The 19,036-nt window shown below is 42.1% G+C and overlaps 1 protein-coding gene across 1 annotated transcript in view; it reads left to right on the forward strand.

Moving 5' to 3' along the window:
* The window catches only part of LOC136862885 (uncharacterized), a 159,243-nt gene extending 143,243 nt beyond the window's left edge, over positions 1-16,000 (forward strand). The window contains exon 4 of the mRNA XM_067139159.2: positions 15,621-16,000. Coding sequence (XP_066995260.1) covers positions 15,621-15,743 — 123 coding nt within the window. The 3' untranslated portion in view covers positions 15,744-16,000. The remainder of the gene's footprint in view (positions 1-15,620) is intronic.
* Positions 16,001-19,036: the final 3,036 nt, after the last annotated feature.

Genomic DNA, 19,036 nt, shown 5'->3' on the forward strand with positions numbered 1-19,036 from the left:
AATCATCAAACGAGAAATGCAACCAAGCAAGCAAAGGGCGCCAATCTTTAAGTTGAGGACTTAAAGATAAAAATTTATAATCAAGCTTGGACGGACTCTTATCACAGGGGTGGGGTGATAGTGCACTAATCATTAAGTAGGAGAATTAATAATCAAAAGGCTAATTAAGTCAGATTGATTAAAGTGAACAAGAAAAATACTATTTATTATATTTAATATAAATGACGACGGTTTAACGAGAACTGAATTAAAAATAGAAAATGAATTTAACAAAAAATTGAATGACTCTACTTCGCGAAAACTTGCAATATCTTTAACTCGCTTGCTCACCATGTAGTCTTGTTCTGCTGGTCCTGGGAAAGTTTCCATCCTCGTAGCGGGAACATCATCGGTCGTCTTTGAGATCTCTTCATCTGCAGCTAAGTACCATTCCTGCCTTGCCAATTGCACCTCCCACTAATTGGAAAATGACTTCAAAACTAACACTCCCTATTATGCTTGATCCCATATATTGGAGATAAGCCCTAAGTCATAGTTAGAAGAACCACCTTGGGTTATATGGAGAGGATACTCAATTAAGAATCCTTCCAACTTTACTGAAAATGTTCTCTGAAGTTTCATTTCTATCTAGATTAAAACTATCTATTGACTTAGACTGGTTCAAACCGGTCTTGTAGCCGTGCGGTACGTAATTCCTGATGAGAGTGGCTATACACCCCTCATTCAGAATTTCTAAGTATCGAGACGAAGAATCAAGTAGAAGATCAAGTAGAAAATCACGTAGAAGATGTAGAATAACTCGTAGAAGTCCAGTAGAAGATCAGTAGAAGATCATAAGATCATAAGAAGAAGCCACGAGCTCCAACACGCCCTTTTATAACCTTCTCTCGCGCTAATTACAGGTCGCTACACGTGGTCCAATCAGATGACACGTCTCTCCCCACTCCAGATATTAGAGTTGACGGGCCATAACCAAGATATCAACTGTTCTTCTATTCGTCCTTTCACTCAGTATCCATGGCAACATGACGCTCCTTTGAAAATATAGGCGTTGATCAGTTCGAATAATTCTGGTCGAAATACGGTAGCTTACGTTAGGACGCGTGAACACGTGCTCGCTTTTCTCAGAACTTGATGTCTAAATTTGTCCTTCCAACTTCCTCGGTGATGTGGCAAGATAGAGGAAATCTACTGCAAGTTAATTTTAACCGACTGTCGCAAGAATCTAAGTGAATATGAGGATATTCAGCCCTCGTTTACAAGTCGTAGTTACAAAGTAATGAAATGATAGTGAGCAAATGATTAAACATGAATTATAATACAATTACATACCAAGATAAATATCATGACGTTAAATTCCTGAATTAATTACACATAATAAAATTAATATAATTACACTGTAACGTCTGGAACGTTACATACGCCCCCATGAGTTCTTAACAAATATCACATGAGTTGAGAACTCACACACTTACTCCCACATTGACTTGAAATACCTCTATTACCTGCCCATTACGAGCGACAGTATTTTCATACAATTAATTATATCTCACTCTTTCCATATCTCTCTTAGACTGCTTACCATTGCGAATGTCTGTTATTTCAGTTCATCTTGAGGTTTAGATACAAAATTATGCCCAACACAAGCAACTTTCCATTTTTGTAAAAAAACAAGATTACCCTAGAGAATATCACATAATATATACAATTCAGATTACAAACTCTGCCGAGTGTCTATTTGTCCTTTCTTCCCATCTTTCCGACATTCTTTGCTAGATAGCAGTAACACGTTCTCTTCCAATCTTTTACATAAAAAATGGAAAACAAATGATACAAACAATTTACACTTTTATCACTCTTTCGAATGTTTCAACCTTATCTTGAAGCATGATGCAATACACTCCACACACATACACACGTAATTTAAGCTCACGGTAAAATTATTGCAAGTTAGAAATGCATATACGGGAAAATTAATTATTTGCCGTCGTCAGCTTTAATTAGCCTTATGTAACATCTCAGAAAACAAATATATATAAAATTTCATGGCCTCACATACGGAAAACAGATGATCTATCGTCAATGAACGAGCGTAAATCTACCGCCACACAAAACATCTCCCTTGTTTACAAACACAACTAGGAAATACCACCACGATTGAGACGTAAACACATACCGCTCGTAGTCTGACATAACAAGTAGCAACTTCCCCGAGTTACTGACCTATATCTCACAATCCGGTTCAGCCACCTCACACGACAGGTATCTCCTTAAACTACTAATGTTATATGAACCATTCATTACGCTCTCGCCATCCGCTAACTTGTAAGCACAGGCTCCAAGTTTTCTATGTACTTTATACGGGCCTTGATATAAAAGAAAAAATTTCTTCGTTACCTTATCCTCACTGTTTGACAACATGGGAACTCTCACCAAAACCATATCACCTACCTCAAAGTTATCCCGTACCTTACGTTTCTGTTGCCTTTTACGTTTATCTCCAGATTTAATCAGGTTCTCCCGTGCCAGTCGGACGTAAAATTCAGCATTACGAGGTGGTTCCTCAGGCAAACCTAACACTCTCACTAGTTCATTCTGAGGCTTACAACCAAAATGAACTTGTGACGGCGTCAATCTCGTGCTTTCATGTTGAACTGCATTGATCCATGTCTCTATGCGGGATAAATGAGCCACCCAGGCTGTATGCTTATCGAACACTAAGCATCTAAACATGCGAGATAACTCTTTCATAACGCGCTCACACATATTACCCTGAGGGTATCTAATAGATGAATGAACCTGTGTAATACCTAGCTCTCTAATTATGGACTTCCATTTTCTCGAAATAAATTGCGGTCCACTGTCTGATAATATTCTAAGAGGAGTACCTAATTCAGGGATATACTTCTCTTTGATTATACGACTACAAGATTTTCCAGTGGCTTTTCTCATACCGTATAATCTGACCAATTTTGAGAAAGCATCAATAATGACTAAAATATATTGGAAGCCGAACTGTCCCTTTACCACAGGTCCAAATAAATCAGTACACACCAAGTCACCAGGTCTTTCTGAGATTACTGCCTGACGAGGTCCTTCTAAATAGCGGTTAGGAACTTTGCTACGCTGACACAGATCGCAAGTGGAAAGAATTTTTCTTATATCTCTTCCCATCTTGTCCCATATAAATTTCTGTCGGATCTCATATAGAACTTTATTAGCTCCATAATGTCCTAATTCCTTGTGAATAAACCAAATCAATTCCTCACGTAGCGCTTTGGGTACACAAATCCCCCAGAGATCCTCGCCACATTTCCTGGCTAGAAACCCGTTAACCAGTTTGTACGTGTGCCTACCATGCGACACAGTGAGCTGCTCTCCTCCCTGAAGTACAGACAAAGGTTCCCGACATTCTTCGTCTACCGACTGTTCAACCAATAGGTTACGTAGTCTATTTAGAGCAGTTTCATTTTCCTTAGACAGACATGTACATATAATAATGCCCTCACGTGGCTCTAGGAGGCTACCTTCTTCGCACAACTTCGGATCACGTGACAATAAATCAGCAAGGACATTATTCTTTCCCTTAATGTGACTTACCTTAAAATCATACTCTTGTAGGGCGAGTATCCATCTACTAACTCTGTTAGATGATAATTTACACTTGGATACAAAAGAAAGAGCATGATGATCCGTCCTAATTTCAAATTCGGTACCTAAAACATACATCCTAAATTTACTCAGGGAGTATACGATAGCTAGGAATTCAAGTTCCGTTATAGTATAACGCTTTTCAGCAGCACTTAAACCTCTGGAAGCTAAAGACACAATCCCTAAATTACCATCATCATCTACTTGACATAGTGCACCAGCGATACCACAGTGAGATGCGTCCGTCAGCAACACATACTTCCTATCGGGCATGGGGTATCTCAAAACAACCGCCTGCCTGAATCCTTCTTTTAATTTTAGGAAAGCTCTATCATGATCTTGTGTCCATTCCCACTTACTGCCAGCTTTCAATAGTTCTCTAAATGGCTCTAGTAAGTTACCAAATCTCACTACAAATCGTCTGAAAAAATTACATACACCAATATACGATCTGAGCTCCTTAATATTTCTAGGTGTCGTAGTATTCAATATTTTTTCAATTCTTGTGCTCTCAGGCGTCACTCCCATTGCCGATACACGGTGCCCCAAAAAAGTCACCTCTCGTCTACTGAAAACACATTTGTCAAGTTTCAGAGTAAAACCAGCATACTCTAATTTAGAAAAAACCCTCTCCAAGTGGTCCAAGTGCTCTTCAAAGGTACTAGATCCTATAACCAAATCATCGATATAAATAGTAGCATAATCTCCAGTATCATCTCCCAAGGCAATACTAAGTGCGCGAATAAGAGCTGCCGAACTCGTACGGGTCCCAAAAGGAACACGCCTAAATTGGTACAAACTATGCTTATAGCTGAAAGCAGTAAGAGGCCTGTCTTCTGATCTTACTTAACATTAACTGCATCATTCCCATTAACTGATCATTATTATTACTTTCATTGTTAGTGTTTACTTCCGCTTCGCCCCCCATCCTACTATCATCTGACTCCATACTGACTTCTTTCTGTTTGCCTTCACTCTCCATACTACTTACACTTCTATCTTCAATTTCCTCTACAAGACTACACAACTCTTCCTCTGAACTCAATACATTATTGCCTTTTATCGCCCGTCCACTGCGCAACATCCTCTCCTCTTTCGTCTGATCAGCCATGACCCTTCCCACAATCAAACACTCCTAATGAAACGTGGATATCCAAATTTTGCCCATAATACGAATTCTGATATTGTTACTGTTATTAACTGCTCCGTACTTAATGATTTTCTCGCCACACGTTGGAGCGGCATTTATGTGTCTTCCCCTCTCGGAGAACAATCATCAAACGAGAAATGCAACCAAGCAAGCAAAGGGCGCCAATCTTTAAGTTGAGGACTTAAAGATAAAAATTTATAATCAAGCTTGGACGGACTCTTATCACAGGGGTGGGGTGATAGTGCACTAATCATTAAGTAGGAGAATTAATAATCAAAAGGCTAATTAAGTCAGATTGATTAAAGTGAACAAGAAAAATACTATTTATTATATTTAATATAAATGACGACGGTTTAACGAGAACTGAATTAAAAATAGAAAATGAATTTAACAAAAAATTGAATGACTCTACTTCGCGAAAACTTGCAATATCTTTAACTCGCTTGCTCACCATGTAGTCTTGTTCTGCTGGTCCTGGGAAAGTTTCCATCCTCGTAGCGGGAACATCATCGGTCGTCTTTGAGATCTCTTCATCTGCAGCTAAGTACCATTCCTGCCTTGCCAATTGCACCTCCCACTAATTGGAAAATGACTTCAAAACTAACACTCCCTATTATGCTTGATCCCATATATTGGAGATAAGCCCTAAGTCATAGTTAGAAGAACCACCTTGGGTTATATGGAGAGGATACTCAATTAAGAATCCTTCCAACTTTACTGAAAATGTTCTCTGAAGTTTCATTTCTATCTAGATTAAAACTATCTATTGACTTAGACTGGTTCAAACCGGTCTTGTAGCCGTGCGGTACGTAATTCCTGATGAGAGTGGCTATACACCCCTCATTCAGAATTTCTAAGTATCGAGACGAAGAATCAAGTAGAAGATCAAGTAGAAAATCACGTAGAAGATGTAGAATAACTCGTAGAAGTCCAGTAGAAGATCAGTAGAAGATCATAAGATCATAAGAAGAAGCCACGAGCTCCAACACGCCCTTTTATAACCTTCTCTCGCGCTAATTACAGGTCGCTACACGTGGTCCAATCAGATGACACGTCTCTCCCCACTCCAGATATTAGAGTTGACGGGCCATAACCAAGATATCAACTGTTCTTCTATTCGTCCTTTCACTCAGTATCCATGGCAACATGACGCTCCTTTGAAAATATAGGCGTTGATCAGTTCGAATAATTCTGGTCGAAATACGGTAGCTTACGTTAGGACGCGTGAACACGTGCTCGCTTTTCTCAGAACTTGATGTCTAAATTTGTCCTTCCAACTTCCTCGGTGATGTGGCAAGATAGAGGAAATCTACTGCAAGTTAATTTTAACCGACTGTCGCAAGAATCTAAGTGAATATGAGGATATTCAGCCCTCGTTTACAAGTCGTAGTTACAAAGTAATGAAATGATAGTGAGCAAATGATTAAACATGAATTATAATACAATTACATACCAAGATAAATATCATGACGTTAAATTCCTGAATTAATTACACATAATAAAATTAATATAATTACACTGTAACGTCTGGAACGTTACAGTACCTACACTTCCCCTGCTCTTTACTCTTAATTAGAGTTTTCCTGGCTATTTCGTGACTCTCCTGGAGTCGTTCTGATAATTCTTCTACCACATTCTGATATTAATTTTAAGTTGGCTCAGGTTTTCTCTGTAGTAGGCCTGGAATATTGGCCTTTTTTCCGAATATCAATTCAAATGGTGTATAACCAGTGCTAGTATGTTTGGTAGTATTATACACAAACATAGCCATTGGGAGATACTTATCCCAGTCATTCTGAGAGCTACACACATAATGTCTCAGAAATTCACCTAGCACTCTATGTGACCTCTCTAGACTTCCGTTTGATTGTGGACGGAAAGCGGCTGTGTGTACCTTCTTAATTCGTAAGGTTCGACACAGTTTCTTAAACATGTCCGCCATGAAATTCGCACCTTGATCTGTTAAGATCGTTCCTGGTATTCCAAAAATACTGATTACACTATTTATCAGTGTTCTGGCTACTGTTTCTGTGGTCTGATCTGGCATTGCACTCACGACCAGGTACTTCGATAACTGGTCCTGACAGGTGAGTATATATCGATTTCCGGCCTCTGTTAGGTCTAGAGGGCCTACGATATCTAATGAGACCTTATCAAACACTGTGGCTGGAGTGTCCGTTATTACCATTGGGGCTTTCACTTCTGGCCCGGTAATCTTATTCTTTTGGCAAGAAGGACATGAACGAATATAGTTTTCTATGTCCTTGTGCATCCCATCCCACTGCATGTAGTCTTTCACCCTAGCATACGTTCTGGTAATACCTTGGTGACCTCCGACCAGCGGAGCATGCGCTTCTTCAATTATGTTCCGTTTTTCCTGCTCTGTTAGCTCAGACTTCGGATTGCTTGTAGCAGGCGTTCCTACCTCATTCTCAGGCTCTGTCACCTCTACCGAAGTGTCCTCGGATTCAGAGCTGAGTCTGTCTGTCTGCTCACCTTCCCCGTTCGAACTAGTGTTAGGAGTCGACGTCCTTTCATTACTTCGTTCCCTTCTGCCTGCCGTGTCCGGCTCTTGGCCTTCAGAGCTAACTATTCTCACTTCCTGTTCAGAGGTAGCACGAATTCTACTCGGAGCATCTGCGTTGCAATTACGCTTGCCCTCTTTGTACACGATATCAAAATCGTATTCAGCTAACTTAAGCCTAAATTTCAGTAACCTAGAAGATGGGTCTCGTACACTGAAAACCCACTTTAACGGTTTATGGTCGGTCACAACTGTGAAATGACGTCCAAACAAATAAGGACGAAAATATTTCACACCGAATACAATGGCCAACGCTTCTCTTCCCGTGGTACTGTAGTTTCTTTCTGCTTTATTTAGTGTCCTATTGGCATAAGCCACCGGTAAATCCTTGCCTAGCGGACCCTGAAACAGTATAGCACCTAGCGCTTCCCCACTTGCGTCTGTGGTTAAAATGAATGGCTTCTCAAAGTCGGGGTACTGTAAGACTGGTTTTTCAATGAGTTTCTGCTTCAGTACCTGGAACGCATGTTCCTGCTGTTCTGTCCACACATACGGTACGTCCTTCTTTAGGAGTTCGTACAGTGGTTTCGCTATTTTACTATAATTAGGTATGAACCTACGGTAATAACCTGACAACCCTAAAAATCCCTTCAACTGTTTCGTGGTAGTGGGTTGTGTAAAATCCCTCACTGCTTGGGTTTTCCTCTCATCGGGTTGGACTCCGTCCTTCGTAATGATGTGACCTAAGAAGGTAACTTCGGTTCGTAAGAACTCGCACTTGTCCGGTCCTAATTTTAAGTTGGCTACTCTTAGCCGTTGCAATACATCTCGTAGTTTCTAGTTATGGTCATCTATCGAGCTACCATGAATTATGACGACATCTAAATAACACAGGCATTTTATGCCTTCTAGGCCTGTTAATACGGTTTTCATTAACCGCGTGAACGTCGCGGGACTGTCCTCGAGCCCCATGGGCATTCTTACGTACTCGTAATGTCTCCCTAGTGCAGAGAATGCGGTCTTTTCTCTGTCTTCTGGCTTCAGCATGACCTGGTGATAGCCATGCGCTAGATCCATGGTGGAAAAGTATTGGGCCTTTCCTAAAGCATCTAGTATTTCCGTAATTAACGAAAGTGGGTACGCTGTACCGATAGTAATCCGGTTGAGCTCACGAAAATCAAGTACGAGGCGAAACTTTTGCTTCCCAGAGGCATCCATTTTCTTGGGGATTAAAAGAATGGGCGAGGACCATGGAGAAGTAGAAGGAGCTATAATTTGATCATTTAGCATCTTGTCGATTTGTCTACCTATCTCCTTTTTCTGGGCTTCGGGCAATCTATATTGCCGTAAATGTATGGGAGGTTGATCCGCGGGTGTCGGAATGGCATGTTGCAGCACATCCGTGTGCGTCAACTTATCACCTTCCAAGTAAAATACATCTTGGTAGGCGGTACAGATCGCACATATTTCTTCGCGATCTTTAGGCGCTAAGTGGTCTAAACGCAACAGCTCTCGCAGTCTTTGAGCCCTGGACTTGGTGACGGGAGACCTGATCTTCACTTGTTCACCACTGACATTATTATTACTACTATTGCCATTCCTTGAGTGCTCTTGCGTTCCGCTGCTTGTTCTAGATAAGGCGGCTCGCTCGACCTTATTTAGTACAGTGGGTGATTCAGCTGTCTCTTTCCCTACAGCATGAAGTTCTACCACTGGACTTAATAATCTCCAAGTCTTATCAGTAGTGTTCAACATACTGACAATAGCCGTGTAATCTTCCGACTTGGTCAAGCACTCTGCTAAGTAAACGCCCGGACTTACTTCTTGCTTTTCAACAAGGCCTTCAGCATTATTCTTATCTACTTCGATAGCCACTATCTTTTCGGTTCGGGGTTCCAAAGTGACCCATACGGCTTCTCGTGCACCAAAGGGATATTTCTTTCCTGCTATTAGCGTATACCCATCCTGGTAATTTAATATACTATTATGCAGGATATCCTTCCCAATGATCCCATCTTGCTTCAGATTGAAATCATTGCCTACCAGGTGGAATTCTAGGATTTTTCCTCCTATCGGGATTCGAACTTCCCCCTTCGTGAATACTACGTCTCCACTGATGCCTTTCAGTTGGAGGATCTCCTTTCGATTCACGAAAACGTCTTTAGGTGCGCACTTTTCCTTGATGAGAGATACATCACTACCTGTATCTATTAAAAATCTAGTAGGGATCTTCTGACCGGCTAAATCTATTAAGATTGAGCCTTCTGTCTTAGATAATTCTGATGCGGCGGGACTTGATACCTTCGGGGTTTTCACAGCTGTCCCTTGCTTGTGACCCCTTGTTAGTTTAACGTGTCCCGGGTATTGAACCAACAGTTTTTGCTATCGTGAGACCATCGCTTACATATTTTACACCATGTTTTTTAGGACTATTCGGTTTGTCTTGGCTGTTTCGTGTCACACCAGCCTGGACTACCCTCCGACCCTTTCCTTGAGGGCTAACTTGTGCTCTTGGCTTTGCTTGCCCCTTCCTTGAGGGCTGACTTGAGCCTTTCGGCCTTGCTTGGCGGTGCATTGCCACCGTAAATGGCCTTGCCTCCCACATGCATAACACCGCTTACGTACACGTCCACGGTCCTTATTACGTTGTGGACACTCGGGCCTCTTATGACCCACTTCATTGCATTCGTAGCATCGTATGACGGGCTCAGATCGCCTCTAACGATTTCCTGCTCCCTGCGCATGCTGGGATTGTACCTTGATTGGTACTTTCATGGACCTGACTATCCTTACTTCCCCGGTAGTAGGCTTCTCTTGGTCTCTTGATTTCCTTCTACATTCTCGCTCCTTATGGCCTAACTTTTTGCAATATGTGCACTTAGGAGCCGGTGTGTCAGACTTGGTTCTTGGCCGTTCGAACTCTTTTGCGATATGGCCCTCTTGCTTACAGTTGAAGCAAGTCACCAGTACGTTTCTGGATTTGCCTTGCCTATTTCCCGTTGCCTGACGTCGCCCTAAATTGCCCTTAGAGCTGCCCTTTGTAGGCACTACCTGCCAACTTTCCTTACGAGGGGTTCTAACCGGTTGTGGCTTGTATAGGGCTTCACGCTCTTCCTGAGAGAGCAGTAATGCCTCTTCCTGCCTGGCTGTACTTACAGCCTCTTCGAATGTTCTAGGATCTCGGTCCTGCACCTTGTGCTGAATCCTCCTATTTCGGAGCCCTTGAGTGAAACCAGCAATGGCTATTTTAACTATAATTCGGCGCTGATATTCACGGCCTTCTATCGGTGCTTCCTCTAAAATTGCGTTTCTGAACATGACTACGATTTCTTCAACCTCGTGAGCCCATTCTGCCACGGAATCCCTAGTCCCTTGCTTGGACTGGAATAGCTTGCACAAATGTAATTCAAACGTACCTTGTTTGCCATAGTATTCCCATAACGCATTCTTTGCGTTCCTCAAATTTATGATATCCCCCGTGATAGCAACTTCTCGCGAGCTGGACCCGTTATCTTTGTTAGGATGTATTTAAAAAACAATCCCTTCTCATTAGGTCGTACCATACAGTGTGCGGCTTCTACATTCGCAATGAATTCGCGGAGGCGTTCCGGCTTACTGCTGTCAAATTCATGACCTATTAATTTATGGCCTTCTGCTGCCGATATAAATAATCGTTCTTCTGCATGCACACTACCCGTATCCGAACCTGCGTCACTGACATTATCTACCAGGTTACCCATTACACTTGACTCTGCCATTATAGAAGAGAAAATTACAAGCACTCACCCTTAAGGTTGATCGGTGCTGAAGATGGGCTGGATCCTCGGTCTCCGGTTGCTGTCTGCTACCGCGCGCTGGGCTGGCTCAGTAGGCTGCTGTCGTGCTGCTGGCACCTCTCACTGGAACGGGAACTCTGCTGGGCCGTTACTTCTTTCTTGAGCTAAGCCTCTTCTGCGGGGCTTTAAAATAAATCGTCTCCTTCTCTGCTGAGGTTGTCTGCTTCCCACACCACAGCTGTACACCAAAATTTTTTGTCTTCTGTCGTGACAGACAGGATTTGAACTTATAGGTGAGCTCTTAGGAAAAGTCAGATTGGTTGGAAGGTTGTTTGGATCGTTCCCGAGCGGTTGGAACGTATAGGTTGGGAAGTTTCAACTAAGGTGCAGATCAGGAGGAAGTCGACGAAGTGGATTCCCACGAAGTTAATATATTCTGATACTGAGAGTTGACTACAATATGTACACTATGTACAATTAAAATAAAGACTTAATGTTGGCAAGTCTTGAGCGAGAAGTCTGTCTACTAGCCGTCCGTTGAAGTATATAATACTTATTATTATTATTATTATTACTGATTGCGTAATCGTCCTACCGACCGGCAGGGATTCTACTGGCAACTGGTCCGCGAAGTGAATGGTAGAAGCCCTGAATAATGACTTCCTTGCCCTTATATAGCCTCCGGGGCCACACCCCATGTTCTCGAAGCTTGTGGTAACCAGCTTACGTGACTGCCGAACTTTCCGTAAATTCTGGCCAATCAGAGGCCTGTATCCAAGAGACCTTCTAGTACTTTCTTACTGCGTCTGTAGAGTTGAACCATGCCCTGGTCAACATGACTCACGTCCTGTATGACAAACTTCTCTGTTACTCAAGATTTCCTAACATGCAAGAAATATGATTTCCACTCTTAACTAACTATTCAATTCCATGAATATAATTATTTTACATCTTTTAATTATTATCAGGTACGCCTATTAGGTATGCCTATACCTGACTCCTAGCCTCTATTACAGGCTGATCCCAATACGTCAGGTACAGCTATTCCTCCTACGTTTCCTGGGTTCGATCCTCGGAGGGAATAGCAGTCCTGGGTTCAAGTCCCTGGGAGGACACGACGACCGTGCATGTTCAAAGTTTTCTCCATTTTCCTCGTTCGAGAACTGGACACCCTGAATAAACAAACGAGAATATTATTAGTTAAAATGGGGTCTGCCGAACTATGAGGAGAGTATATTGCGTTCAAAGCTCTTCCTGTAATAAAATAGTAAATGATCTCACGCTTTGCACCTGAACAGTATGAATGACACTGACAGCCCCCTTCAATACGATATTACTTGTCTCGAGCGTATCAACATCCATCGATTGTGGTTCCTTCCTTTTCTGCAAACCATTATTACGGTATTGAGAAATTCATCCAAACGGAACAATAAAGCATTTCAGCCACTATCCTAATTGAAGTTCTTAAGTGATAATTACCTTAGGGCTGATGGCTGCAAGTAGCTGAGATAGGCCTAAAGTGCTCCGTAAAAATAACACTATAAACACCAGGTGTCCAGTTCCTCTTAACTGCCTTCGTCCACAGGGCCCGACGGTCTAGGTACTTAGGAAACCTACAGCAATCTATATTTTAAAGCAATGGCGTTCTGTCCATGAAAAAGTAAACGTGCGTGTCTACGTTTGATATGCACTAGCCTAGGAGAAAAAATTACCGATGAAAAGCAATGCCAGGTTTTCTGTTCCTGTCACTTCTATTGTTGCACCCATACACTCAAAAAGGCCCATGATAAACAACGGTTATATTAGGCAACTTGTCGCAGGAAACTCACTGGGTGAATACAAACTTACGAGTGGCAACTGGCTCACACTGCTTCCCAGTCGGCCGTGGTGCCGAACAATATGGCTGCTGCTTTCAAGGAATAGTCCCATTTAACCTCCCTGGCAGCCACCCATGACCAGAACCTCAATCCCAACCACCTCATTAGATCCAGTTCTCTCCTGGTCTACCTTAACTTCCCTGACGGCTGCAGAATTTACTTACTTCTCCCTCCCTCTTGCTATACTCTTCTCTATGTTTCTCTTTCCTACCTTTCCCTTTACTCTTGCCTCAACTCTCCTCTGTGACACTTCCCTGCTGTTCTCCATCTTCCCTCTGCTGTTCTACCTGCAGTGACTCATACTGATTCCTCTCCTGAACTCACTTCCTGATGAGAACCCTCAACCCGGACTTTCCTTCCCCTCAAAACATTAGCCCACTTGTCTTCAACAAACTCTCCCCGTTCTTACGCTGCCTCTTGCCTGCTTACCGTACCCTATACATTCACTGAGCGAGACCTACCGGCATTCCTATCCTCTGTTAAAAGCCTAAATTATCTCCCTCAAACTCGCTATCTCTTCCCTCATATTGCTTAATGCCCACTCACACGCAGTCCCCACACCTGCATACCTCAGCTAATCTTTCATCTTCTTCACGGAAATACGAAATACTAAAATATCCACAGAAACAAAATAGCGTATTCTCTCTCTCCCTCTCTCTCTCTCTCTCTCTCTCTCTCTGTGTGTGTGTGTAACAGAGGAAAGAAATACTGTATATTACACACCAACTTAACGACCTTGAAGCAAGCAAGATATAATCCACAGCCTGTTTCCAGTCATTCGACCGGGTCAGGTATGGAATGAATAAAGCCCCCATCTAGCGGCGAGGATAGGAATTGTGCCGGCTGCTAAAGTCTGTCGCATTCGTCTGGGACAATGATTAATGAATGATGGACGAAATGAAATGATATTGGAGAGTGTTGCTGGAATGAAAAATGACAGGGAAAACCGGAGTACCCGAAGAAAAACCTGTCCCACCTCCGCTTTGTCCAGCACAAATCTGACGTGGAGTGACCGGAATTTGAACCACGGAACCCAGTGGTGAGAGGCCGGTGCGCTGCCGCCTGAACCACGGAGGCTCGAAGCAAACAAGGTACTAACTGATAAATGACTACACTCCAAATCAACTTAGGCGTATGCTAATTATAAAATAGTAGGAACGACAGGCTGAATGCAGAAATGTGAAATAACAGTAAGTGTTTGGGTACAAAATCATTACAATACCACCATCAATGGATAGCCTTGCTGGCTAAATTGTCTCTTCACTGAATAATTTCTTATTCTTCCTAGCCTTTCTGCAGTTACCTGGTGTCGGCACTTTGTATGAATATAGTCGAGTTTTACTTCCAAACGCCTTTCCTGACTCCAACCCCTTGCGGAGGGATATGTTCAGTATTGTGTGTGTCTGCGGTGGACTGTAGTGTGATGTGTTGTATGTAAATTAATATGTGCATTGAGACGAATACAAACACCAAAACCCCGAGCTAGAGGAATTAACCAGGCGGTTAAAATCCCCAGCCAGGCCAGGAATCGAATTCAGTGCCCTCTGAACCGAACGCAACTGCGCTGACCATTCATCCAAGGAGCCTTGACTGAATAACGTGTTCATTAATTTTATCACGCCGATATATTTAGCTAATGATTAGCACTCCTAGTAATGAAACCAAGAATTCGCTGTGGACGAATTAGAATGCAGAGTGAATTTTACAGAATGAACACTATTGTGTTCACCAGAGTGTTATTATATATTGGCACGAATTACGTGACATGTTATGATTTCTTCAGGATAATAATAATAATAATAATAATAATAATAATAATAATAATAATAATAATAATAATAATAATAATAATAATGTAGTCATTTCGACTGGATAGGGGAGAGTTTCTAAGGTTTCACTCCGTTAGGAGTCCACATAACTTAGTGAAAACCTACAACCTTGTTTTCCAGTCAGTGACCGGGTCAGGCATGGAATGAATGAAGCTCCCATCTTGCGGCGAGGGTAGTAATTGTACCGACTGCCGTGGCCTGTCGCACTCCTCTGGGGCAGTGATTAATAACTCACAGATGAAATTAAATAATAGTGGAGAGTGTTGCTGGAATGAAAGATGACAGGGAAAACCGGAGTACCCGGAGAAAAACCTGTCCCGCCCCCGCTTTGTCCAGCACAAATCTCACATGGAATGACCGGGATTTCAACCACGGAACCCAGCGGTGGGAGGCCGACGCGCTGCCGCCTGAGCCACGGAGGCTACATAACTTAGTCTAGGGTCGAAACTAAAGAATACAATAAGTGTTTAGGACATTAACAGAGCAAAACATAATTACACACTACACACGACGACAAGGACATATTCAACATTGTCACACGCCGGTGTCTTCATAGATAGACTCTCTACCCATCAGTGCCCGTTCTTTTGGTTGCATTTAGAAGTATGTAATGAACATCTCGAGGGCAGATGAGAAGATATCGTTTTCAAAATCAGCACAAGTGACTCCATAAAATGATGTAACTCTTTAATATACAACATATCACAAACTATCTCCTGTTCTAGACCACAGGTAGACCCTAATGTTGGTAACAATAATAATTAACTCTCTTTGTTTCTTTCATTTACTAATTTCATTTTGTCTGTTTTCTAGGCTAGACTACGAGCTTCAGGTATCCTTTGGAAAGATCTAGTAGTATGGATGAACCAAACTTTTATTCCAATGGCAAATTCTATCATAGAAGAAGTTCCTATGCCACTTCATGAATTGAACTGAATGGAATCAATGTTTACTCTACAGTTTAAGATATGGTCAAGCACTGAGCTCAGAAAAGAATATTAAAACACTGTGGTAATTCTCAAGGACCAATAAACCATTTCTGGTGTGTCAATTAGCATAATTACAACATAATTCTTAGTAAAGATTCGTATAAATGGTCACTTCTTTCCTCATTACATTTTGTTAAGAAAGTGAAATGTGTGCAGAGGTGTTGTGATGTACAAGCTATTTAGTAAACGAAGTTATTATAGTCATGTTTATAGAATATCATTTCTCAACAACTCAGTTCCCTTAAGTAAAAATATGTTGTCCGAGTTCTCTCGTCTCTCTAATGGAAGAAAAGTGAAATACGAGGGTTGACATAGGTCATGGCAACTACCTTTTTTGCAAGAATACGGGCTCCACCAGACAAATGGAAATATGCTGATGGACAGCGCTGTGGAATGTATGAATAATGCCGAATAGGTTAGCCAGATGAAACTGTCAGCCTTGAAATCCTTGTGCTATATAATGTTTATTATCAGAGAGTACAGTAACCTTTACGGTAAACTCTCAGTGTACTCCTCTAGATTGTCCACAATACATTGCCAACGATACGGGAGATGTCGGATACGAGTCGCCTCACCATGTCTCGTGTAGTCTCGTGTTTCACAGCGCTGGCAGTTTCCTGTCGTGTCCCAAACCGTCTCCCACGCAATTGTTCCTTCAATTTAAGGATGAGGTCAAAATCACACGGAGACAGGTCCCGTGAGTATGGTGGGTGTTTCAGTACTTCTCACCCCTAGTGCTGAAGTTGCCTCCATTCAGCCCCTGCTGCATGGGGTTTGGCATTGTCATGGAGAAGGATGACATTGTTGAGAAGATCCGCGCGTTTGTCCCTAATGGCATCACATAACTGTCTCTGTAGGAAGGTTCTGTAGTACGATGCTGTCACCGTTGTGTTATGTAGAACGACGTGACACGCAGTCACGTCTCTGACGTCATGAGCCACAATGAGCATCGGCTTCACGAGAGAAGGATTTTGTCGGAACTTATTTTTTTCGTGGTGATTTTGCTTGTCACCATTCTGCAAACTGGTGTTTGAGCTCAGGTTCACATGCCCTAGCCCAAAATACATTCACAGCCAGAATTATCTTCAACATTTGCTCGCATTCCTGCCGGTAGCGCAACAAGTGGTCAGAGCATATGGCGTACAGTGCCCACTTCTGAACATCAGTGAGTGCATGTGGCACCCACTGCAAAGCAATTTTACAAAGATGAAGACCTTCCCATAAAATTCTGTGCAAGGTTCCTTTTTCAATGCCAGTTTCGTCATATAACACAAGTAGTGTCCAGGTCCATACACTGGCTAATTATTGCACGTGACAAATCAGTCCGGACGTAACAGGTCTTCCGCAACGTTGTACGTCGCCGCTTGTTCACGTTCGTGCTGAAATGCTGCTACGCATCTCGCAACCGTTCGTTACAAAGGGCATTATTTACCACAGCTCCCATATTCTCTCTATGCCATTCTTTGGCATTGCGACCGCGGTGAACGGCCAGTTTGATGTAGGCACGCTGAACGGAGCCTGACTCACTATTGCAGTCTCATTGCCCTGTACGTAGTATTCGTCCAACGCACTACGATCTTAAGCTGTGTTCAGGTACTATGAGTGTCATGCTCTCCAGCACATATAACTATTGTATGATAGCACCGTGCAAAGGTGACGAAAACATAGTTAACACGACTTGTGCCCTAATCATCGCGTATGACCAGTTGTTCGGTGTTGACAAGAACAAGTAGATCTGGATAAAACAAATTCAAAGTGGAATTTATCAACACTGATACATTACTGATAAGTTACATGAAAATAGGGCCTAAGAAAACAAACATATCTAATATTCGGTAGTATTGAATTACTGTATATTTTAAATGTCACCATTTCGATCATAACTCTTTTAAACAATCCTGTATATTTAACAAGTAATCCCTTGATTCTTGTCTTAGAATATTATACTGGAATGATTTATCAAAGCACTGTATATTTATATTAATTTTATCTTCACATGTACATGTTGTTTTTATTTATCAATATCTTTGTGAGCTTTATCTAGGGTCACAACCCCAAAAATTGAAAAGGCCATATATATACGGGAATATCCTGGTGAAAAAGTAGAGTTGCTAGATTTTATATTCTTCCTTTCTATGCAATAAAGTACTTTTTCTACCCACTTACTTATCAGTTTGTAGATTTATATCTGCAGATTCGTATATTACCGTATTGGCTCGAATATAATGCGGCCTCGCATATAAGATGACCCTGAATTTTCGGAAGGTGTTTACAACAAAATAAATTAATGAATGTAAATACAACATATTCAAACTCTCTATAACTAAGATAATTTAATAAGCCTTAAAATAAACCTAAGAACACAAGTTTAATTTTAATACAAAATATTGTGGGTTTCCTCAGTTTAATACGTGACGCTGATATGTGATCTAAATTGCCGCCGTAATCTTCGCCGGTGGGCATCGCGCTATTGTAGTGCGACGTCGTAAATACAATCCCGAACGCCGTATCATTTGTTTACACTATTCTAGACTAGTCTTATATTCAGTTAGGCTATGGCTAGACGGGTGTTTATAAACTTATAAATCTTTACAGAAATAAACGTAACGTTTTGTTCCATTCACTTCGGCTAGAAAAAGTTAAATAACGCAGGTGTCTATGCGTTACATGGCGCAGGATTCAGAACGCGCAGGCTATACGATGTATTTTTAATGTAGTTGCCTTTGCTGCAGGGCCTCGGTTAGACCGCCATTCATTTTCGAATAAATTAAGGGTTCTGAATAGTCATGACAAAATGATGCATAACAACAAAAGAAATTGTTCATTGTCGGTAGTCATACGATGTCGTAAACAAAAACAGCAAAGAAAGTGCAGTTGTGGACAGAGGCCTCCACCGCCACTGCCACCACAGGCTCTCGGGAGAGGGCTCCACCGCCACCGCCACAGAGGCCTCCACCGCATTGCTATGCTGGCTAAGAGAACCAGCCTAACCTCACATCCGCCATCTTGGAGGGGCTTAACCTAACTTTTAACGCGTAAGAGAGCTAGCCTGACCTCATGGAGGGGCCTAACCTCAGTTTTACATCGGGATGCCCTTCCTGACGCCTAAGAGAGCGAGCCTAACCACACATCCGCTATCTTGGAGGGGCTTAACCTAAATTTGACGCACAAGACAGCAAGCCTAACCTCATGGAGGAACCTAACCTCAGTTTTACAAGCCGGATGCCCTTCCCGACGCCA

This window comes from Anabrus simplex, chromosome 2 (assembly GCF_040414725.1).
Source record: "Anabrus simplex isolate iqAnaSimp1 chromosome 2, ASM4041472v1, whole genome shotgun sequence".
NCBI classification, from domain to species: domain Eukaryota; kingdom Metazoa; phylum Arthropoda; class Insecta; order Orthoptera; family Tettigoniidae; genus Anabrus; species Anabrus simplex.